This window comes from Nothobranchius furzeri, chromosome 11, assembly GCF_043380555.1.
Source record: "Nothobranchius furzeri strain GRZ-AD chromosome 11, NfurGRZ-RIMD1, whole genome shotgun sequence".
NCBI lineage: Eukaryota > Metazoa > Chordata > Actinopteri > Cyprinodontiformes > Nothobranchiidae > Nothobranchius > Nothobranchius furzeri.
This window is the reverse complement of record NC_091751.1, coordinates 43,556,871-43,581,010: the sequence shown is the minus strand read 5'-3', so window position 1 is coordinate 43,581,010 and position 24,140 is coordinate 43,556,871. Positions and strand designations below refer to the sequence as shown.

Here is a 24,140-nt window from a genome sequence, read left to right as displayed (position 1 = left end):
GCGAGGCTCAGAGGAAGGTGTGGCCCGGGCCCAAAGGACTTGATGGCAAGTGTCCAGCTGGGCACCTAGTCGAACCAGCAGATCTGCTCCAATGAGTGCAGGTGGATCAAGCTGTGGTATGATGCTGAATGTATGTGTGAGCTGTCTTGCTCCAAGTTGGATAGTCAGAGAGCAGACCTCTGGCGCTTTCAGGAGCCTCTGCGGCCAAGTAGGTGACAAGAGCCGATGGCTACGTGTCACACTGACCAGAAGGGGGTCCTTCTGACGCAGGTGTTCAAACGTCTGCTGGCTGATGGCTGACTTTTCAGACCAAAGAGCAAGGCGAGCATCTGAGATGTGGGTGCAGTTGATGGTAAGACCACCAACTATGTGTGGTGCATATGGCTGCAGGCTGACGTTCTTCAGCGAGCAGAGAAAAGATGAATGTGTGCGGAACGGAGTTCCAGGAGCGGTTTCATGCCTTTGCAGGCGGACATCGTCTGTGGGAGCTGTAGGGAGGGGCATGACCTTGGAACAAGGGTTTTGCGGCTCACTTATGCTGACTTCAAGAATGGAGGATGGTCGGCTGCTATCTGGGTTCCAGGGCTTAGGTGTGTCCACCTGGGCCCACAGTTGACCCTTCTGGCAGTCGATGAGGGGAGCTAGACGTTCAAGCAGGTCCTGACCAACGAGAAATGGTTCAGTGTCTAGCTGGCAGACATAAAACGGGTGAACCAGAGTCATGTCTTGGAAGGTGATATCCAGCCACGCCCGGTGAGTGATACACTCCCGGGTCTGGGTGTAGCTGGTGATTTTCAGGTCACAAGGTTCAACCTGGACTGGTTTCCCGAGCGACCGCATGGTGTCAGACACGCGATGGAACAATGTGGAGCATATCAGGGTGATTTCTGAGCCAGTATCCAGCAGAGCATCAACCTGTATGCATCCACCTACGTTGGTGCTACAGTACAAACGGCGAGCATGATCATGGTTTGTTAAGTCACCAAGGAACTTCAGAAATTTAGTATCAGGTTTCTCTGGGGGGTAGATTTCAGGAGACTCCTGTGATCTACCAGTAGTGTTCCCCCAGCTGATCAGGTAGGTCCTGGCCACGCTGGGAGGTTGAGCCACGCCTAGTCATGCGGACGTTGGCTCTGGGTCTGGCTTCTTAGAAGCAGACTTTGGTGCAGGGGTCTCATCTGCAGATCTCAGCTGTTCCTTCTGTTTAGCTAGGAACTGCTGAAACATCTCCTGGAGGTCGGCTTTGGTCAAGTACTCACCTGCGGACTTGTGTTCGGGACCTACCTGTGGGCGGCGCTCCTTAAACCTTCCACTGTTCCAACCTACCTGCCGTTGGTTTTGGTTGGGCCACTTCCTGTCTGATTGTCCAGACCTAGGCGGCCAATCAGCACCCCCCTTCCCCTGTTGAGGAGATTGGGACTGCTCTCGTGGTTTATCAGGTCTAGGTTTAGCAGATTTTGGCTTAGTGGGTGGAGCTTTTGTGCCTTCGAGCTCCAAACGCGGCTCGGCGTCGGGAGCTAGGTGCATGACGCGGTGATGTGCATCAGGCTTTTGAGGCTTTCCGCCGGCTTCCCAAGCCTGTTGAGCGTATCTCCTAATCTCCTGAGTTGTCAGTTTTTTTATCCGACAATACATTGAGACTTCGGAGCGAACACACTCGTGCAGGTTGTGAATGAACAGGGATCTGAAGGCAGGGTCTTCCTCGAGCCCAGGGCCGTTTCGACCTTGGAAATAAGCACTTTTGAGTCGGCGATAATACTCTCTGGGGGGTTCGTTTCTCCCGTGTTTGATGGAGAAGGCCCCCATTGTAGCTGACGCAGAGTCTGCATACGTGGCGTATTCATCCCTCAACGCTCGGCAGAGCGAGGAGTACCGATCTCGAATGTCAGGTGGTAGAGTTTCCATGAAACCGTGCACCGTTCTAGATGTGGTTTTCCAAATTAGCTTGAGCTTTTCCCTTGAAGAGGGTGCTGGAAGATCAAGCAGACAACGTTCTATCTCCCTGAGATAATCGTCGACGTTGGATTCATTGGTGTTAGGATCAAAGCGTTCTATGTCTTTAGCTAGCGATTCAATTTGACGTACACGGAGCCCTGACTCACGGTACGGCGCGTCATCCTCTGACTCTGACCCACGGTCTGTCTCAGAAGGCGCTGGATATCGCTGGTGTGCTCTGGGCTCCCAATGTTGACTCCTGGGGCCCAAATCGGGGTTCGGCATGTTGTGGCGGGCTGCTGGCACGTCACGTGGGTGTCCTGGGAGGTCCTCCTCCCGGGGCACGTCTGCGAAGTGCAGCCTGCGTCTTTCAACTGGGGCTTCTGCGTAATACGCTCTGTCCGGGTACGGACTGGCGTATGATGCTTTGTCCTGCAGCTGGTTATCGGCATGCCGAATACCGGAGTAGCTAGGATGGGTGGATGGTTGAGGTGCAGCTTGGGCTTGTGCATAACCCCAGCCGGCACCTTGCACCCTTCGTGGACTGGGGGAGCGGTCTAAATAGAGGTGCCGCTCAGCTGGTCGACTTCTCACTGATTGAGAAGGCCGTGAAGATGAGGGTCCAACCTGGGATTTGAGGGTGAACTGCTCTCGGCCCCTAGGTGGTCCTGAATGCCCTATAGTGTGTGTAGGGAACGGGGCCGAAGGTTGGAACAGATGAGCTTCATCTCTCTCCTGCGGCGTGCGTCCGTCCAGAGAGTCCTGGTGTTTCCCCCCTTCCCACTGTCTGTTGTCATCAGCAGAGGGGGGCGGGGTCTCCTCCCCATCTTCCCCAGAATCGGTGCGGGTGTCGTCTTCCTCGATCAGCCTTCCATTTCGCTGTTTTTCAGCTAGCATACTCTGGAGGTTCATGATCTCTCGATCATGTTGGAGTTCTCTCTGATAGAGGATCAAGGCTAACTTAGCTAAGTGAACCTGGATTGGTTTTGTACCATCCGGGTTTTCTATTTGATCAATTACAGCTTCTAGCTCGTCGCTACGCTGTTCTTCAGTGAAATCCCTAGAAGGGTAGTCGGGTTCTCGAGCAACTGCGACCAGTTTGGACAATATTTGTCCAGAAAGTAGGCCAGGTTCATAGTCGTGGGCCGCAGCGCCACCTGGTTGCTGGGAGTTGGTCAGTTCACTACTCTGTCCCTCCATTTTAACAACCGAACCAAAAATAGCCTAGTAGAGCTTCTGCAGATAGCTCAAGCTGCACCTTTTGGGCAGCAACTGCTAGCTTTGTAGCAGAAAAACACTAAATTAACCTTTGTGCGCACAGGTTTTAGCGTTTTAAGATTGCACGGAATGCCGTGACTAACGCCTAAAATACTATTCCTTTCAGTATTTTAGCAAAAGCTGGTGCGTTGCCGTAGCAACGTCTTACAACACTTGCAGTGTTAAATATGCTAGTTATTCCTTCAGAATATTAGCAAACAAGGTGTTATCAGTCTTTGAGTGAAGGTTTCAGTTAGTTACAATAGCCACTGTGAGTTAAAGTCGCTAAATTAGCAGTTAATTTTAGCCTAAAAGGGTTAGTCAGAATTACTTACACGCTGCACCTTTAATGAGGAACTGAATTTTAACCTAAAAGGTTAGCCAGAATTAATTACACGTTGCACCTTTAAGGAAAACTGAATTTTAACCTAAAAGGTTAGCCAGAATTAATTACACGTTGCACCTTTAAGGAAAACTGAATTTTTAACCTAAAAGGTCAACCAGAATTAATTTACACGTTGCACCTTTAAAGAAGCACTGAGTTACTGGTGAGAGTTCGATGCAGCTTCCTGCTCAGCGAAATCAGCACCACTCTGTTGCTGGTTCAAGGCTGAACAACTGATTATTTTTAATTCAAGCTCTTTGGATTTATTTGTTTGTTTGTGTCGGATAGAAAGTCTCTGTGTATCCAAGCCTCACACGGGGCACCAATAAAATGTTGGGGTTATTAGGAGCGAACAATTAGTAAGCTTCAACTTACTTTTGGATTCTTCAATAAATTCTGTAAATATGGGAATATTTACTGATTTATTAATTAATTAAGATATTCTTAGATATACGGGGCACCATTCCCCTTTAACCGGGGAAAAATTGAATCCAAAACTCTTATCAGTCTTTCTTGAAGTTCGTAGAATCCTTGGAGCAGAGACTTCTCTTCGACACAACAAAGCTACTGGACACAAAAATCTGAATTTTATAACATTTAATTAACAATTTGTCAAATGAATAAACAGTGGAATAGATGAATAATAACCGTGTGATATGATTGAAGATGGATGTGTTTGCATGTGATGGAGGATGTATGAATGGGGTCCTTTGTTCTCACAAAGGAGTAGTGTGTATGTGTGTGTGTGTGTGTGCGTGTGTATGGATTCAAAATGGAGTCTTGAATACAAGATGGCTGACCCCTTTGTCTGGCTAAAGTGTGGGTGGCAACTTGCACTTTAACTTCCAAAGCACTTAGAATCAGTAGTAACTTAACCTTAAATCACTCAAAACATTTCAAAAGATCATGAAACAACACAAAAGATTAATCACAAATTAATATCTTTTAGTTTCAGCCTGGCCATGACAGAAACCATTTTAAGATACCAAACAATGATCAATAAGCAGTTTATTCTTTCAAAATGACCCGACGGACGTGTTTGGGACGAAAGAGGAAAACACGAAGCTACTTTTTAAGCAATAGACGCGGTTTATTGCTTATTTGAGACTATAGAGGAAACGGGAGAAGGAAAGAATGAGAGAAAAAAATGAGTTTTCTGATCACCAAAGCAGCAAGGCGTCCCCCGCTGTTATGACTTGACGGTTCTCCGTTTTTCTCCGCAGTTTCCAGCGTCATCCGTCGGTTTGATGCTTTCTCCGTTGTTTGGCGTTCACGAGTGTTTCTCCACGGGCTGGACAGAGACAGCAGTTTCTTTCTGTGCTGAGTTATAACTTACAGCGTGCTTGATGGAGTTGTTGCTTTCCTCCGCAGTTCTGTGTCCTCAAACATCAGCTGGAGGGGAGCAGAAACGAGCAGATCTGATGGGCTTGCAGTTTAGTTTCCAGCAGTTCCGTGGGCTCAACGTGGGCACTTAGAGCTTCCGCGTGCTCAAGGGAGTCGGAGCGTTGACAAGCGTGTCCTTACCGCCAGGTATCCTGGGCAAAAGAACGAGGATTCTTTGTCTCTGCTGAAGATTTATGGTCTTAGTTCGCGGGAAAAGCTCCACGGCTTCCCGCACATGCGCAGAACGTGTTTCTGGTACTAGGCGGTGACGTCATCACAATGCTTCCGTGTGCAAAGCATCATGGGAAATGAAGTTTCTTGGCGCTGATGTGATTATTTGCTTTTCAGAGCAATTTAAGCACAGTCATTTTGGAGAAAATCACTGCATAGTAATTTCCTCATGAGGTCAGACCCTCAACACCATTGAGCAGGATTGATAGTTTATCCCTTGAGGTCCACATGGCAGGGGTGAGGTGGTGCTCACTCCTCACCCCTGCCACATGGACCCAAGGGATAAACCATCAACCCTGCTCAATGGTCAACTTTCCTCGCGGGGTCACACCCATTAGAACAGTGGGAGGGTTAAACATGAATCTGAAAAGAGATGTCTACTTTTAGATTTAATTGGAACAAGTCACTGAACAAGGGAGAGAAAGTAAAACTGGACTATTGATCTCATTACTTATATGTCATGTCATCAATACCCAAAGTGTGTTTGGTATTGATTACATTGATATTTGGATCCATGAAACAGTTTGGGAAGGGGGAGCTGTTGTCAGCATGCATACAGAGGGTATAGAAAAGAATCACCCCTGTGAAAGATTTGAAACTTGTTTCCTGAAATCAAAACACAAAATATCCTTTTCCAGCTTTACTTATCCAAAGCAACCAACAACATCCAACAGGAAAATATCACAATTCAGAAATAAAAAACAAGAAATATTGAGATTAATAAAGGATCATCCCCCAGTGTCAATATTTAGTTGAACCAACCTTTGCTTTAATAACAGTCAGTTATGGAACTTTTCTATCAACTGCACGTCTGGATTTAACAATTACTGCCTGCTCTTCTTTACAGAACACTTCCAGTTGGGTCTAGGCGTTGGTCATCTGTAATCAGATTGTCAGTGGGATTTAGGTCTAGGCTCTGACTGGGCCACATGAGGACGTTCACTTGTTCCTCCTTCAGCCACTGTGCGGTCAGTTTTACTGTGTGCTTTGGATCATTGTCATGTTGAGAGGTGACTCTTTTGCCCATCGGCAACTTTCTGACAGAAGGTAGAAGGCTTTTCCTAAGAGTCTTACGGTCTTTTGCCCCATCCATTTTTCCTTCAACCCTAATGAGAGCCTCAGTTCCTGAGCCAGAGAAGCACCCCCAACAGGAAGCTGCCACCTCCATGCTTTACTCTAGGTATGGTATTTTGTAAATGGTGAACAGTGTTGGATTTACACCAAGTGTACAGTTTGATGTTGAGGCCAAACAGTTCCATTTAGGTTTCAACTGACCATAAGACAATTTTTCATTTGGTGTCAGAATCTTCATTAGGCATTCTGGCAAAGCTCAAATGAAAGTTAATATGGCCTTTCTGGACAGTTGCTTTTTCCTTGCAATCCTCCCGAACAAGCCACATCTGTGAAGTGTGTCAAGTGCACAGAATGACCACTCTTGGCATGAAGTCCTGCAACTCCTTCAGAGTGGCCACTGGCTTCTTGGTAACCAGTTTGGAGGGACGACCGGGTCCAGGGAGGATCCTAGTGGTACCAAATGCTTTCCACGTCTTTATTAGAGGCGTTACTGTGTTCTGCGGGATTGCTAAAGCCGTTGAGATTCTTTTGCATCCGTCTCCTGCCTTATGTCAACCAGAGTCAGTTGTTTGCTGTCAGTTGCACTACCAAGCAAGAGAACGCTCCAGGAACAGCTGTGGTTTAAGCTCCACTAATCGCGTTGATTACAGCTGATCACAGGTGGAAGCCAGTAACCATGTTCTTCTGAGGAAGTGGTGCCCCCCCCCCCCCCCCCCCCCCCGACTAGGTGTAAAATTTCTTTTAAGGAGGTGGTGATACTTTATTAATTGTCTTCTTCTTATTATTTTCTTTTCATTTATTTTTTCTTCTTGAACTGTAACTTTGATATTTTTCAGTGAAAGTTATTGGTTGCATTTGATAAGTAAAGCTGGTAAAAGTGTTTCCATTTAGGCTTCAAAGCAAAAGGATTGAAGTCTGTCAAACGGGGTGATTCTTTCCTATGCCCACTGTAAAAGCAGAAAGCTATTGGTCAAAACTTGGTTAATGAGGGCGATGGAGACACAGGAGTTAAGTGCTCGCCCCGTGATTGGAAGGTTGCAGGTTCGATCCCCACCCAGCCCGTCTGTGTCGTTGTGTCCTTGGGCAAGACACTTAACCCACTTTGCCTGATGGTGGTGTTCGGAGGGACCGGTGCTCGGCAGCCTCGCCTCAGTCATGTGCCCCAGTGCAGCTGTGACTATGATGTCACTCATCACCACCAGTGTTTGAATGTGTGTGTGAATGGGTGAATGACTGATTGTGTTGTAAAGTGCCTTGGGGGGTTCCAGGACTCTAGAAGTGATTAATCAAATACAGGCCATTTAGTTAGAATGATTCATTTTGCAATGAAAAGTCATTTTGATCCTCAGTAAACCTTGGTGCTTAATTAAAATGTGAAGAAAAAAGATCAAATTAATTAAAGAGACATTAAGATAGACATTACTTTAGAAAAGTAACATGAAGGCTAATCTAGCTACAGACGTGTTAACAGAAGAAGGATGCTGCCTTTGCCATATCTCTGCTGTTAAGAGGCTGACCCCGGGCCGTTAATGACTGCTTTGATCGAGAAGAAGATTGATGTTATGGCTTCACTGCTCTCTTTTGGCCCCCTTTCCTTAAAATGGCAACTAAAAAAAAATACTGCAGAAGGTCAAGACACTGATTTATTTAGAGCAGTAGGATGACGTTTAGGAAGCATCCTTTGGTGGCAATGGATTAAAAAAAGAAAAAAACTATAGAATGTCTCTAAGTCATTATCCAAAGACCCACCGAGGATGAAATTAGAGCAAAGCTTCGCTGGTCAATAGGGCTAGATAACAATGTAATTAAGTGCAATTGGCTTTTAATTGGGCATAATGCACCCCATCGCCCTTTTTTTAAATTATTTTTTGCTTAAGCTGCCCTTCAATACAAGGCAGCAGCTGCCACAAGCTCAGCTTTTCAGCGCTATTATCTGTAGCATTAACGATTTTTGACCAGAGGGGAAATAAATGGCTTCGGTTGGAAAGCCTTCCATCAATCACAGCTGTGCTCCTTGTGGAATATTAGTCTTTGGTGTGCAGGAGAATTCCTCCGATTAAGAGGTTAAAATTAGGTCATAGAGGAGAGTTAAAAACAGTTTGCTCGTATCAAACTTCCTTGCATTTGAGGATAGATGTGGAAAATGCCAAACCTGATGTTTTTATTGATTTCTTTTGACATGTTCAGAGTTTAGCACACATACTTAACAACCCTCCCAACATGGATCAATGCTTTCTCTTCCAACGTACATCAAATTGGCTTATCCATTTCTCCAATCTAACAACCCTTGTGACACAAATCCCACAAGAGTCCTGATAAATATCACTCTTCTCTCTTATTGCAGAGAAACTAAATCAACAAAATGGACCAGAAACTGCACATGTTATTTCAGTGATTGATGTCCACATCAGTTCAGCTTTGCAGCAACTTATTACTTCAGCTTTCCGTGCACCAATTGATTATTCATGCTCCATTATTATAGTTAATCTAACACAACATAATGACTACAATCATGCAGATGAACAATAATCTACAAGAGCGAGTGGTGGGTTCTTTGTTGTTGTTACACTGGCACCTTTCTGAGGTGCACTCATTCCTGTTTGGTCAGGCATGAATAAATATACTGTAAAAGCTGCATAGCAGCGGTCTTCGTTTCAAGCTGGTGTGGACGTAGATGGATGGAGTTCCCACCCTGTAATTTACACAGGCTGATTACACCCAAGCCTCCCGTACCCTTTAATTACAATAGGTGTCCTTTTGACTAATTGCGTGTTTATACTCAGGGGGTTCTGCTGGTATTAATGCACTCACTTTGCATCCTGAAGGCCACTATTCAAAATGTGTCATGTGAAGGTATCTGGTAATGAGCAAACCGAAATGTGTGCATGCTCCTGCCGGCGGAGTTTGGTCTCAGGTGCTGCTTCGTGACCCTTTTCACTGTGACCTCTTCACAGGGTCTGCCCGGTCCTCCCGGTGAGAAGGGAGAAAACGGGGACGTTGGAGCGATGGTGAGCGCAGCTCATTCTCTCTTTGTTCACAAGTATTTCATTTTAGTTGGATTTTCACATTTTTCTTTTGCAAGTTTTGACCCATGTCTATACACACTATACACTATACGTTTGCAACTTGTTCAAACTTTGCAATCACTATTGTTGTGCACAGTTTTTTTTACTTTTGTAGAGCTACAGAATAAATTGTAAAGTGAAGGAAAATGTAGCAAGTGTCTGATGATTTATTTTAATGAATGAAAAAGCAGCCGACCTTTTCTCTTTCTGACAATCTTCACACATTTACCATCTGAACATTGTCATAGCGTGATCTGAGCATTATGTAATTTATCTACACTTTAGTATGTCACCATCATGTATTGCAGATGTTCAGTAGGAAGTTCTCAGCTGAAACCTTTTCTTAAACTTTCAAAACTGCATTTGATAACACTTCTGTTAAAACAATGAAATAAGTAACAAATCAGTCCAGGAATATGTCTCTTCATGCATGTATCAACATGCTTGTAAACATCTCCTAAAAGTAAATATCTCTTTTTGACAGGGTCCACCAGGTCCTCCTGGTCCCAGAGGTCCACAGGGCCCCAGTGGTGCTGATGTAGGTTTTATATTGTGTTTGTTTCAAAATTAAAGGATGTAAAAATCCATGTCATGTTGGTATGGTGTTTTAATTTCATTAATGTGTTTCTAATTTATCTCCAGGGTGCACAAGGGCCTCCTGGAGGTATTGGTTCAATGGGAGCTGTCGGTGAGAAAGTAAGAACCAATGAACTGGAAACTAATAATGTAGTAGTGATGCATTACAATGTTTACACATAAAGTCTCATTGGTCGACACGGAATGGTGAAATGATGTCTCCGCATTTGACCAATCCCCTGGAGTAGCGGTGAGCCGCAGACATGGCCGCGCTCAAGGACTATTTGGTGGTTGAATCCCCCTGTCGAACCCCTTAATGTTGAGTGTCAACTAGGGAGGCAATGGGTCCCATTTTTAAAGTCTTTGGTATGACCCGATTGTGGATTAGAACCCACAGTCTCCCAGTCTCAGGGTGGACACTCATACTAGTCCACTGAGCTGTGTTTGTGTACTATAAACGTACTAAAACACTGAGGTGGAAGCTAATACAATATTTAGCTGATGAAGCTGGGTTATTATTGTTGTTGTTGTTTTTTTTAACTAATTAATTTATCTATTTATTCATTCTTATTTATTTACTTACAGGGAGAAACTGGAGAGGCTGGTAACCCAGGACCACCTGGAGAACCTGGTATTGGAGTAAGTGTAAAACTCCAGTAACGTGATCATTGTATCTTTTCAAATGAAAGATTGTTACATATATATATATATATATATATATATATATATATATATATATATATATATATATATATATATATATATATATATATAATGGGGTTTGAATTGTACATAGACAGGATTTTCATTCCTGTTTCCACAGTATCTGAATGTAGAAAAGTATTGATTTTATTTACTACTTAGAATTTTTTTTTTTAGTTTACTGTCATTTTTCGTCATTGCATCAATTTCTATAATGATGACTCATCTCAGATTGTTGCTACCTTTTAAAATGGTTCTAGTTTCAACTCTTAGCTGGTGGAAAACCTCAGATCAGATTTGCTCCATTGATCCTGGCTGAGGAGTAGCCACAGCACCTCCAAGGCCAGGCACGTCTCACCCTAGCCACAGGTGTGAGACTTCTTGTGTCTGAGTCACTCAGACTGTATTGACAGATCGATCTGTGCTTCATATTTGTTTACAGTGACACACAGAGTCATCCCAGTCCAGATGTAAAGAGCCATACTGGCATTGACTAGTGAAGAGCTCAGCTCTAATGGGCCAGCTAATAAATTTGGACTTGCAATCAGGCTTCAGCTGCTGCACTGAAGCAAGCTGGAAGAACCTGTGTCCATCGGGTCTAGGGTTAAAACAACCCTGGGATATTCAGGGTTTCATTTTCTTCCATTAAAATATTTTTCAGAGGATTTTCTAAAACCTGAGTTTCTGTTTTTTATTTGTTCAGGTTATTCTTGTTGCTTGTTTTGATCCCAGCTGTGTGTCTTTTGTTGTTTTTACTCTCACTTACTTGCTTGTGATGGTGAATTTTGACTCAGGGCCCTCGAGGAGAGACTGGAGAGAAGGGAGAGACTGGCCCCCCTGGAGCTGCTGGGCCTGCAGGCGCCAGAGGACCCCCTGGCGATGATGGTCCAAAGGGTAACCCTGTACGTCTCCAACATTTCAACACACACACACACACACACACACACACACACACACACACACACACACACACACACACACACACACACACACACAGCTGGTGCGTCATTAGAGCTTTCTCTGACAGCGTAATTGTGTTGTATTTCTCTGTTGAGTTGCCTGCTGACAGTGCTGTTGTTGACACAGTGTCAAATATATGAGTCAGGCTCAGACGTATCAGTGTCTCTGTGTGTCTGCAGGGTCCTGTCGGCTTCCCAGGAGACCCAGGCCCCCCTGGTGAGCCAGGTGCTGCTGTAAGTACTGAAATTATATTTTCTTTCTGAATAGCCGTTATTGACTATGAACCGTTATGACTATGAATAACAATTGCATTTGTGAATATAATTACATGCTCAAATTACCCCCAACACAAATATGATAAGAACGACTCCATGCTGCTACGAATATAATGTCTTATGTGCTTCTGTAATTTGGTTACATTTTTATTAAATCATGTTTGAATCACATGTGGTTTGTTTAGGGTCTTGATGGTTTACCTGGTGATAAGGGAGATGATGGAGAGGCAGGACAACCAGTAAGTCTTTTTTTAATCAGAATTGTTTTTAGCACATAAACTCCACAATTAAATTCTATATTGCTATTAAGATTGAGAGAATATTGATGCAAGTCACTTTTTTGTGTGATATTTAAAATTCCCAGTGTCTTCTGACGTTTGTTCATTATTTCACATCTATGGGTAAAATTATAGTAGTCATTGATAAAACATGCAGATCATTGTTAAATTCAAATATAGTCTTGAGAGTCAAAAAGAGAGAGCAAACCTGTCATATTTCATGAGCGCCAGCTTCATTCAGTGAAATAAAATATCATTTTTTTCCAAACTGGGATGTCCTGTGATGTAGCATTGCTCTGATGTTTTAAGAAGTGGAGTTTGAGTGTTTTATCTGCTCTAATTTAGGGCCCTCCAGGTCCATCTGGTGAAGCCGGAGTACCAGGGCCTCCTGGTAAAAGGGTGAGTATGTTTCAAACAAAAATTTTACTTCCGCACAGCTCTTTAGCCAGTTTCTCTCTTTTTAAGTGTTCATAACAAGCCCCAAGCTACTTCATTACCCGCTGATGCATATTTATGATCATACGCTTTGATTTGGGCTGCATGGTAGTCAGTACTGTTGCCTCGCAGCATGAAGGTTGCTGGTTCGAAACTCGGATGCGGCCTTTCTGCGTGGAGTTGCGTGTTCTCCCCATGCATGCGTGGGTTTCCTCCGGGTACTCTGGTTTCCCCCACAGATCACAACATGCCCTATAGGTTATAAATTGTAAGTCACTTTGGGTAAAAGTGTCTGCTATATAAATAAACATAAATAAACAAGATTTTAGATTGATTTTCTCATGTTTCCAAGGAATCCTGGCCCATTAGTGAAAACAGTCTAACGAGTTTGGATCGCAGAAGGCAGTGATGCTGTTTTATAATTATCAACATTAAGATATTTTGACTGACAGTGATTAGGAAATAAATCAGGATTAAATCTGATATTGTTGATAAATCTACTTTTAACACTTTAACTTCTAGAAAACAGCAAAACATTGCCCTTTTGCATTGTGTGTGTATATATATATATATATATATATATATATATATATATATATATATATATATATATATATGATTCTTCATTTAGTACCTAAAATATACAGCATGTTTTACAAATGTACCAACTTTCTGTTTAGAATAAACAAGATTAATTTCTCCAGCTCATCGTGTGTTTTGAATCAAGTCTACTTCTTGCTTGAGTGAAAATGGTCACAGCGCCAGAGAGATGTAAAATCCACTTAACTGTGTGAAATGTTTAGTGGACACCAGTGTCTTTTTAGTTTACAATGGCCTAACTTCAAATGTAAGCAGTGATTGTGTATTCGGAGACAAATTTGTGTGGAAAGCACTTTTATGTCGCCTGAGTTTGTATTCCTCACGTTAGCATCGGAGTCTACAGAACTAATTAGACCGCGGTTAGCCGTCCATACTAATGAACTTTGTGGTATAATTTTTCATTCTTCAAGGTAATTCTGGGTTAGCCTCTCTTGCAATATCTCCTTAAAACCGATTCCAGTTTTGGTGCTCACTGATGCGTGGAGCTCTTTGACTACATTAGCACACAGTCACGCTTTGGTGCACACACACAGCCCTGTGCACTCACACATATTTGCCAGGGATCTTAACCTACATCGAAGACCCGTGGCTTTTGTTTGGTCAAAGTGATTAGGCTTTTTAACACCACGTGTCAGCCCACTTACAAGATGTGACTAGAGGCTGTTTTGGGGACGAAACGTTGCTCAATTTTTATCAAATTATATTTAGATTGTATAACAGTTTTCTTTGCACTGGTGCTGCATTCCTCTTCAAGGTCAGAACATGTTTGGATATTTATCAGAATTAATGGTTTTTAGGGAATGTTGGCAGAGTGATCATCAGAAAAATCTAATGTTGTTTTTAATTATCTTTAGGGACCTCTTGGACAAGCAGGTCAAGAGGGCAGGCAAGGAGAAAAGGGATCCAAGGTAAGCTCTGGTAATTGAAATAAAATGTTGTCAGTCTGAGTTTGACCATGAAATCAACCTTTCAGCTTAACTTTCCTTTTTAGCAACTTCAGCTCTATATTTTAGCTGTCCTACTTGCAGCGGTGTTTTATTAGTCAACTGTCACTGCTTTGAGAGTCACTTTTGTGGATTGGATTATTTATTTGCTCCAAACCTTCCTCAGGAAGGCAATCTTAAAAGGAAGCAAAAAATGTCACGGATCCCCAGGGGCGCAGCCTGTCTCCCCTGGATACCCCGCTCAGGAATCCCATATACTATTAAAAATTGGCAAACTAGTCACACATAAAAAGCAATGCTGTCTCTTGACAATCAAAATATTAGACTGCTTTGTTGAAATCTTTAACATCCTGGTGTTTGCACAATCAGTGAGCATGAAGAGGAAGAAACCCTTTAAGCCGTAAAGACAGTGTTTGATACCACATCAGATTTGCACCGTCAGAAAACCTGGAAGACCAAAATAGTCTCAATCTGTTTCTTTGTTTTTCTTTTATTTCTACCCTTCACGTGCACCCAGTCATATGCACACACATGCACACACACACACACACCTAACACCATCAACATTTAGGTAAAAGATTAGAGTAAATTTGACAGACAAGGCAAAGCCTGCGTGAAGATTCAACTCTGTCAAATCTGGGCCTAATTGCCTGTCAAAATGGTTTAATTCCCTTCATCTATCATCACGGCCAATATCACATCTGCGGAGCATCGATACATGAAAACAAGCTATTCCTGCTCAGATGGATGAGACCTGGAAACATATGATCTGTCTGAGCGTTGCAAATCCTCGTATCCTCCCACTCTTAGCTTCTGTGATGGGAAACGTGGAATGTAGAACAATGTGTTTCAGGGAAACAGGAATACTTCAGTCCTTAAACTGAATAACAATTATCTAAAGACAGAGTTGACAGCATGAGAGATATAGTGTAGAGCAGGAATCACATGACTGATTCAATTAGGAAAGTGCTCGTTTTAACGTTTTAGTTGGTAGAAATGGGTGTTTCTTTTCTGTAAATAATTCCTTTACAGCAAGTAAAAGCATGCTTGGTCAAAAATAATTAATAATTAGAGGGTATTTGTGATTTTAGGGAGAATCTGGAGCAGAAGGACCTGTTGGGAAAACTGGACCTGTGGGACCTCAGGGGCCACCCGGAAAGGCTGGTGCTGAAGGTCTGCGTGGAATTCCTGGCCCTGTTGTGAGTTTGTGAGCAGAAAGCTATCATTTTATCCACCCAGTCATCCATTTTTGTACGCTTCTCTGGGGTCGGGTCATGGGGGCAGCAGCCTAAGCAGAGAAGCCCAGACTTCCCTCTCCCCAGCCACTTGGGCCAGTTCTTCTAGGAATCCCAAGGCGTTCCCTGGCCAGCAGAGAGACACGGTCCCTCCATCATGTCCTAGGTCTTCCTCCTCTCGGTTGAACGTGCCCGGAAAAGCCCACCAGGGTGGCGTCCAGGAAGCTTCATAACCAGATGCTCGAGCCACTTTACCTGGCTACTCTCGACGTGGATGAGCAGCGGGTCTACTCCAAGCCCCTCCTGAATGATCAAGCTTCTCACCCTATCTCTAAGATACAGCCCAGACACCCTGCAGAGAATACTAAATTTGGCCACTTGAATCCCAGATCCCTTCGCTACGCTCTGTAATAATCAAGGGGGGGGAAAAAATGGATATCCTGATCCAAATCTTTCGATGACTACCCAAAGCTCATGACCACAGGCGAGGGTTGGAACATAGATTGGCTGGTAAATCAAGAGCTTCGTCTTCCAACTCACCTCTCTTCACCGGGACAGAATACTACATTGCCACCATCGCTGCAGATGCAGCACCAATCTGTCTATTGATCTTCCGCTCCATGTTTCCTTAATTTGTGAAGAAGACCTCGAGATACTTAAACACCTCCACTTGAGGCAGGACCTCGTCCCCATACATTTTACATGGCAGTACATAACCGGGAATTAATGACAAATTTCCAAGGTCACGTTTTTCCAAGGGTAGGCCCTCGAGTGCCGCTGTCCAGCATGTTTTAGTTGTTTTCCTGCTATCTCAGTGGTTTAATCACCTGTTCATCAGGTTATTGAGCTCTGTAGAAGCCTGTTAATGACCTACTGATTAAAATCAGGTGTGGTGGAGCAGGGGAACAACAAAAGCCTGCTGGATAGTGGCACTAAGGGACATGATTGCCTACCCATGCACTAGAACATAAAATATGTTTATGAAGTTGTCAAATTGTTGGTCAAAAACTGTTGTATGTTATTATTTTTTTTGTTTTAACTATTTTTTCAGGGTGAGCAAGGACTTCCAGGTGCCTCTGGACAAGATGGTCCTCCTGGACCCATTGTAAGACATTACTTTCCTCTACCTGCATGTTTTGTTTTGATATTTGAACTTAAAACCTCAGTTGCAACAATTGGCGTTTCAGTTCCTCCTAACAAACTGATTCCTCCTCCTTAGGGACCCCCTGGACTTCCCGGCATGAAAGGAGACTCTGGATTCAAAGGAGAGAAGGTGAGACATTATTGGGATGCTAATCTAAAATTCCCTCATGCTGTATTTTCCATATCTACTTCTGCGCCTTATCTGAAGCTCTCAAAGCAAGCAAAGGGTTTGCTCTCTCCCAGTGAGATGAAAATGAGTTTGGTTTTTCCACTCAGTGATTTAATGCACTAAATGAATATGCATAAGTCTGATGATATCGTCTTTGTAATGGTCATTGGTTGGTTGCCAGCGTGCTGCAGTCAGAAGCAGATGATCATAACTCTGCCCAGCAGCAGATGCAGAGACACACCATTGTTAAATATGACACCCACAATGAGCATTCAGATTATTTATTGATAGAAATAAAAACCCTCAGGGTTCGTCTAGGTAGCCGCTTTGTGTAAAATTGTCCGTGAACTAGCATGAATGGTTTTAACTTAATCAAACAGAAAAACGGACAGAAAGTAGACTGTTTTTGCTGTGGACGTGACTTTTTATTGAGCAGGTGGTTGGTAGTGCTAGATAACGATTTGCTTCCCTTTCTGCTTCAGGGTCATCCTGGTCTCATTGGTCTGATTGGACCTCCTGGTGAACCCGGAGAGAAGGGAGACAGAGGTCTGCCTGGACCTCAGGGTTCTGCAGGTGGTAAGGGAGACGCTGTAGGTATCCTGGAGTGACTTTAAACTAAATCAATTTTACTCTCACTTTATGTACATTTAAACACTTAATAGTTTTTGACAAATCCAGAGATAAAACATGATTTATATAATGTATCTTCGGCATGATGTTTAATTTGATTTTGTTGTGTGTCATAAGGGGTTGGGGGGTGCCAATGGTCCTCTCGGTCCTCCTGGTCCTCCTGGACTTCCTGTAAGTCGTAGTTCTTGTAGAACAAATGTGATTTTACACTTTCTGTCTCACTGATTCTTTTCTTCATATCTGAATATTGTCTATTATCTCATCAGGGTGCACAAGGACAAAAAGGGTCTAAGGGTTCAGTTGTAAGTTACGTTTTACTGTTTTGGTGTTTGGATTATGTTTTTATTTTAATGGATGTTGGAAGGAAATGTTTTTGTTTTCCCACATGCTCATAATTCTGTTTTCTGTCAGGGTTCGGCTGGTCAGAAGGGAGACCCTGGGCTGGTTGGACAACCTGGACCACCTGTAAGTTAAAGATTCAGCTGTTTTCATCGCAAAACAGAATATTTTACAAAAATATTAAACCAATTTCCTCCTCAGATTTGTTTTCCTTTTTGACAAAACTAAAATACATATTTGATATTGGAAAATAATAAAAGCCAATCTTTAATTTCTGCACTGCAGGGTCCACCTGGTGACATCATCCAGTCGCTGCCCATTCATCAGCCTAGCAAAAAGAGCAGGCGGCAGGCCGACACGCAGGGAGACGAGGCATTGGCCGACTATGGCATAGGTTTGGGCACAGAGGGAATGGAGGATGTCTTTGGATCTCTCAACAACCTCAAACAAGACATCGAACACATGAAGTTCCCCATGGGCACGCAAGACAACCCTGCTAGAACCTGCAACGACCTGCACCTCAGCCAGCCCGACTTCCCAGATGGTACAACAGAGAGAATGCTTTAGCCATCAGTGATTTTGCTCGGGATCGTGGAAAAAACCTTAAAGATGGTCAAAACCAAACAGCTTGTGTTTGGCAGTGTTTCACGCTTCTGCTTCTCTCTCAGGTGAATACTGGATCGATCCAAACCAGGGCTGCATTGGAGACGCCATCAAAGTGTTTTGTAACTTCACAGCAGGTGGAGAAACGTGTATTTACCCAGACAAGAAGTCTACAGGAGTGAGTTACGCTGCTTACTAACTGCAGTAGAAAACACAAATGGTCAACATAATGCTGACATTCCTGTTACAGGTTAGAATATCTAACTGGCCCAAGGAGTCTCCAGGTTCTTGGTTCAGTGAATTCAAACGAGGGAAAATCGTAAGTCCACCCACATGGCTCCTCGCAGACCTCTTTTTTTCTCCCTTTCATCTATTTTTTTTTCAATTTCATTACACTCTTTCAGCCGACACACCTTTCTCCAGCATCCACATTAAAGGTGTGGTTCACTGAAAATCTATTATTAAAATCTTGTTATAATCCATCACTCTTGAGTTTGTCATGCAGGCTAAACATGAAAATAGTCTCCTACAACTATCTCCTGCATTAGCATCTGATAGAAAATAGACGGTGAAACTCTAGGATTTGAAAATCCTGACAGATCTACGTCACACTGTCACTTATCATTCATTCACTCACCCATCTTGATTCACGATGGGGAAGACTGTTGTTGGTTTAGCATCCAGGAAACAGCAGAGAACGTCTCGGCTAGTAGATGCTAACCGTTAACATTAGCAACTCCAACACACAGCAGAACTCCTCTAGGCTTGTGTTATTTGTGGAGATGAAACATCCATGTTGCAAGTCAGTGGGAGAGTCACGAGATGTCCAAATATCAGGAAATGAAACTCGAAAACATGCCGCCTGAAGCTCAGCTGTGATGTGGCTCACTTCTAGTTCCAGGAAATGGTACACTGGAATTGTTCCCCCTCATTCAGTGTTACCAGAGACCACTGCAGTTGTATTGATTAAACGAGTGCTCCACACTTTTGAGACATCCTTTTTTTAAATATCCTTCTGACTTTTCTTCCTTTTAAGTTTTGTTTTCTCTTCGCCTGTCCCCAGTTGAACTACGTCGACATGGCAGAGAACACCATCAACATGGTTCAGATAACCTTCTTAAAGCTGCTGAGCTCCTCAGCCCGGCAGAACTTCACCTACATTTGCCATCAATCCGTCGCCTGGTATGATGCCAAAGCTGACAGCTACGACAAGGCGCTGCGCTTCCTGGGCTCCAACGATGAGGAAATGTCTTATGACAATAATCCTTTCATCAAGCCGCTGATGGACGGCTGCTCGGTAAACACTCGCTTTCTCTCGTTCTCACACTGAGTGCTTGTAATTAAACTTTTTCTAAATCCAGAGACGTCACACTAATCCTCACCAATATACAGAAGATTGTAGAAAAGTGTCAGAAAGTATGTTTGAGACAAAAGTAAATGCTGAATTAATAGGTAGGTATTGTTGTTTGAAAACTGCTCGTGGAGTTATTTACAAAAACATGTGTTGATTTCTCCTACACCAGTGCTGGAAGATTTTTTATTTGTTTACTTTTTTAACTGTCTTGATGCTGTAGATTTTTTATTCATTAGTTTTGTGCAATTTCCTCTTATTTGTTATAATATGAATTCAAGACATTAGAACTTCTGGAAAAAGAGTCATGTATAAAAATCTCATTTTGCAAAAGGAAAAATGTTACTAGATAAACTTTTTTGACGTTTCCTAATTAATGCAGAAGCCTTATTTCTGATCTTTTTCATCTTTGTTGTTTTCTGGCAGTTAGGACTTCATGTTCTTTTACCTTTAAAGAAATGACGACAAACTTCCTGTTATAAAGCTTCATGAAATGAAAACAGTTTACTTTTCCTTCAGATTATAGTTTAGTTTTGAGCAAGGATAATCCACATTTCAAGATATTCATTTTTTAAATTAGTTTAAAGGCATAGAACACTGAAAAAACACGTTTTAATAATTATTTCTGATTATAATCAGTCACTCTGTGTTTTTCACACAGGCTGAACATAAAAATCATCTCCTACATCTATTTCCTGCATTAGCTTCTGATAGAAATATACAGTGAAACTCTAGGATTTGTAAATCCTGACTGCTGTATGTCAATCGGTCGCTTGGACTCACCCGTCTTGACTCACGACGGGGAAGGCTGTCGTTGGTTTAGCGTCCAGGAAGCAGCAGAAAATATCTTGGCTTGCAGAAGCTAACCGTTACCATTAGCAACTCCACCACACAGCATCATTCCTCCAAGCTTGTGTTATTTGTGGAGAGAAAACATCCATGTTGCAGAGCAAATGTAGACAGTGGTAGAGTCACGTCGCTGTTGTCCAATCAGAGGCAAGATGCCAAAATATCAGGAAATAAGACTCCTAATCCCGCCACTCTCTGCTGCAGACTTGTCCATGCTGATCAATGTAATTCATTCCTACCAGAGGCAACTGCAAATGTATTGATTAAATGAGTTTCCTACACCTTTAACCTCAGTGGGTTCAGAAACAAGGCAACACAGTTCTATTTCTTTCTTCGTCTTTTTTTTAGCTTGGCTGAATATTTTTAGTATTTCAACTAAGAAACAATGTTTTTTTAAACAGAAAAGTGCAGAAAACTACCGTTTCAACCGTAAGAGCTTCATCACTTTTTCTACCTGAATATCTAGAATGCGCTGAATTCTAAATGCTGCACTTTTGTGGCTACACATCCATCTCCGTGTATTTTAAAAAGCATTTTTGATCATTTAGTAAACAACGTTTTCATGTATTCTTCACTTTGCAGCTAAAGCAGGGCTATTCCAGGACTACGTTGGAGATCAACACTCCCCGCATCGACCAGTTGCCCATCATTGACGTCATGCTGAATGACTTTGGGGGCACCAACCAGAGGTTTGGCTTTGAGGTTGGTGCCGTGTGTTTCCTCGGCTAGACGACCCCTCCCCACCCCTCCCAGCTGAAAGACAGGGTCAGAGGGTACATAATAACACCCACACTCAGAGATCTGACAACCATCACCTTCTCTCCCTACGAAGCAAAGAAGACCCAATCAAGCAGGAAGGAAAGAAGACGTCTGACCAGGGGGAAGTCCTCCTCGCCCTCGTAGGGCCAGAACCACATGACTTTAACTTGAGTGACATCAGGAAAAGGAGGTTAGATGCTGTGGTGGACAGTAGCACACTTTCAGCATTAAAGAGAGGATCCACTCACCCCCAAACCCAATTATCCCACATTCTCCCCTCCCACCTCCTCTTCCTCTCTGGATGCTCCAGGTGATGCTCAGAGTACAACCACGGAGGTGCTTTTGTGCAGAATCACAAAACACCCAAGGTGCTACAAATAGTGCTTTTTGATAAAATTGTAATTATTTTTTAACATAGCAATTTTGTACATTACTGTTCCTCACCAAATCCACTCTAAAAGCCTGCATGTGCCTCTTAAGGGTTGAATAAATATTTGGTTAATCATGCTTGAAGAATAAATTTTATGATTATATTTAAAGTTTCTTAGAAGAGAGTCATGTCCATGATATACTTTTAAAACAGCCTCAAATTGTAACTATGAATCAGTCCTTTTGTAAATATTACTGTCAGGATTTATTTTTATGTGCTTAAACAAACTAGGAGGTGATAATTCAATCCAAAAGAGCAGTTTGTGTTTTTCATGACAAGCCTGATTCCCATCAGGAAATTAAGCCATAACAAACCAAGATAGTAATATAAATAGTTTTGGATAAAAATCATTGTTGTACCTCTTTGTTCTCTAAAAACTTTGACATACTAGCTTAAAACATGTTTACATTTTATCATGTGGTAAAATCACAGCGAGGCCATGTGGATATTTTCTCTGTAACAATGAACAAAAAGTGTTTTTTTTAAAGTGCCAATTAAAACGGAGTTCTGAAACAAGTTGGGCTGAATGTATTGTTCCCTTTTTGTGATTCTGTGGCCTGTTGGCATCACCGTTGTTGGTCACAATAATAAAAAAGACGAGGATTCGATTGTTTTACTAACTTTTTCAGCTTTTTGTTTCTGACTCAGATTTGATTTTTGATCACGGTCTGTTTGCATCTCCACCGTCTTAACTTAAGGCCGCGGTAGCAGACTTGAGATCTCCTTCCGACCCTGTGTATGTTTACAAGCTTTGTGCAACTGAAATAAATCTTTGGTGCTTTGCTAAGTGCACATTGAGATCATTTGCATTCACTTGCAGATTACATAGTATGACAGAAAACCAAGCGTAACAAGTGAGTGCCTCCACAATGCACAATGAGATCTCACCAGCATGAGAACAATGCTCAGCCTGCCATAGATTCCTAATTACACCTCACGTTCCTGTGGGACATGTAATCAGCTGAAAAAAATTGCCATTGTTCATAGGACTCATTTTAGGATGGTGAACCAGACTCATTTTCCACTAAATTGGGTTGTTTTTGACTTGGATCCAGCATTCAGCTGCTCTAAGTTGATTATTTTGCTAGTTTGGGCTCCGATTTGGCTCCTTAATTGAAATTTGGATCACCACACCATAATTGGTGACCTGACCTTCACCTCATTATAAACCTAGTTCTGTTTCAGCTGTGGGTGAGCTAAGTTATTCATTTTCTTCTTAGATTCTATCCTGCTGGGTATGCAGCATTAAGAAAGCTGCACTGTGGTGGGATCTTTGGAATTGTTGCTGCATAACCAAAGAAAAAAGCCTTTGCTGCAGAGGGTTATCAACAATTACTCCCTTTCAAGACAACTATTATCACAACCATCACTTTGCTGAAGCTACATCAGTTGGTTTGTGTCAGAGAGCGTGCTGGTGCCATGAAAAGACCTCTGCACTCTTCCTTATCTTTTCTCCGATTGTCACCATTTGAAATCGTTAATGAAATGCAAGGATCACATGAAGCACGATTAACAGCATGATCCGTGTAATGTTGACATGATAATAGAACAGCTTTTATCCGTGTCGCTCAAGTGTCCACGACAAATGCAAATCAGCAGTAATTACCTTTTCTTTCCAAGGAGTTAGTCATTTTAGCCATGTTGTGAAAGCCCGTGGAAAACGAAGCATGCCATTTATTCAGAGACGTCTCAAAAAATAGACAGAAAACCAATTATGACTCCCATCGCTAAACAAACAGGAAGGAAATAAGTGACGAGGTTGTTCTGCACGTTGGCTGTCACATTGAAAAGTTACTTTATTTTCAGGAGATAAGAAAAATGAAATGCCATCCATCCATCCATTTTCATCCGCTTATCCGGAGTCGGGTCGCGAAAAGGGTGCACACTTCGCAGAATCGGTGACAAAGGGCAGCTTTGGCGGAGTCCAACTCTCACTGGAAACAAGCCCGACTTACTGCCGGCAATGCGGACCAAGCTCTCACACCAGTCATACAGGGACCTAACAGCCCGTATCGGGGGCTTGGTACCCCATACTCCCGGAGTACCCCCCACAGGGCCCCCCGAGAGACGCGGTCAAACTAAGACCCCACAATGCGGGACAGAAATTGAGTCCAATGCGTAAGTGAAATAAATTGCAGTTCCACCCTCCTCCACTGGGGGCTGGTGTCAGAAGCGAGCAAATCCTCATTGACTCCCATGTTAAAAATACCAATTTCACAGCAGAAATAAACATGTTTACAGCCTGGTTCCAAAACATGTTTTTGGTTTAAATTATCTAGATTACACTCATGACAACTCTGAGGGGGGTGAATTTTTTTCTCACTCATCTGTTTAAGTGTATTAAAAGCCTAACATTCTGTATAATTAATGAGCATCAGACCCACGTGACCACAGAGCTAGCTCCGGGGAAAGGCCTCAGTAGAGCCTCGGTCTGGCTTGGAAACTGTTCCGGTATTTTGAGTCTCTGTGTTTGTGCGTTCTTTTTTGGATATTATTTGTGCAATTGTTGGACAAAATGACTTGCTGTGGCAT

At 42.8% G+C, this 24,140-nt stretch overlaps 1 protein-coding gene across 1 annotated transcript in view; it reads left to right on the top strand.

The window, feature by feature from the left end:
- LOC107383561 (collagen alpha-1(XI) chain) overlaps positions 1 to 21,685 on the top strand; it is a 103,665-nt gene extending 81,980 nt beyond the window's left edge. The window contains exons 47-67 of the mRNA XM_015956284.3: positions 9,220 to 9,273; positions 9,815 to 9,868; positions 9,973 to 10,026; positions 10,492 to 10,545; positions 11,403 to 11,510; positions 11,748 to 11,801; positions 12,029 to 12,082; positions 12,467 to 12,520; positions 14,011 to 14,064; positions 15,192 to 15,299; positions 16,387 to 16,440; positions 16,555 to 16,608; positions 17,130 to 17,237; positions 17,395 to 17,448; positions 17,544 to 17,579; positions 17,689 to 17,742; positions 17,902 to 18,160; positions 18,285 to 18,397; positions 18,470 to 18,538; positions 19,283 to 19,516; positions 21,002 to 21,685. Of these exons, the coding sequence (XP_015811770.1) occupies positions 9,220 to 9,273; positions 9,815 to 9,868; positions 9,973 to 10,026; positions 10,492 to 10,545; positions 11,403 to 11,510; positions 11,748 to 11,801; positions 12,029 to 12,082; positions 12,467 to 12,520; positions 14,011 to 14,064; positions 15,192 to 15,299; positions 16,387 to 16,440; positions 16,555 to 16,608; positions 17,130 to 17,237; positions 17,395 to 17,448; positions 17,544 to 17,579; positions 17,689 to 17,742; positions 17,902 to 18,160; positions 18,285 to 18,397; positions 18,470 to 18,538; positions 19,283 to 19,516; positions 21,002 to 21,148 (1,830 nt within the window). The 3' untranslated portion in view covers positions 21,149 to 21,685. The remainder of the gene's footprint in view (positions 1 to 9,219; positions 9,274 to 9,814; positions 9,869 to 9,972; positions 10,027 to 10,491; positions 10,546 to 11,402; positions 11,511 to 11,747; positions 11,802 to 12,028; positions 12,083 to 12,466; positions 12,521 to 14,010; positions 14,065 to 15,191; positions 15,300 to 16,386; positions 16,441 to 16,554; positions 16,609 to 17,129; positions 17,238 to 17,394; positions 17,449 to 17,543; positions 17,580 to 17,688; positions 17,743 to 17,901; positions 18,161 to 18,284; positions 18,398 to 18,469; positions 18,539 to 19,282; positions 19,517 to 21,001) is intronic.
- Positions 21,686 to 24,140: the final 2,455 nt, after the last annotated feature.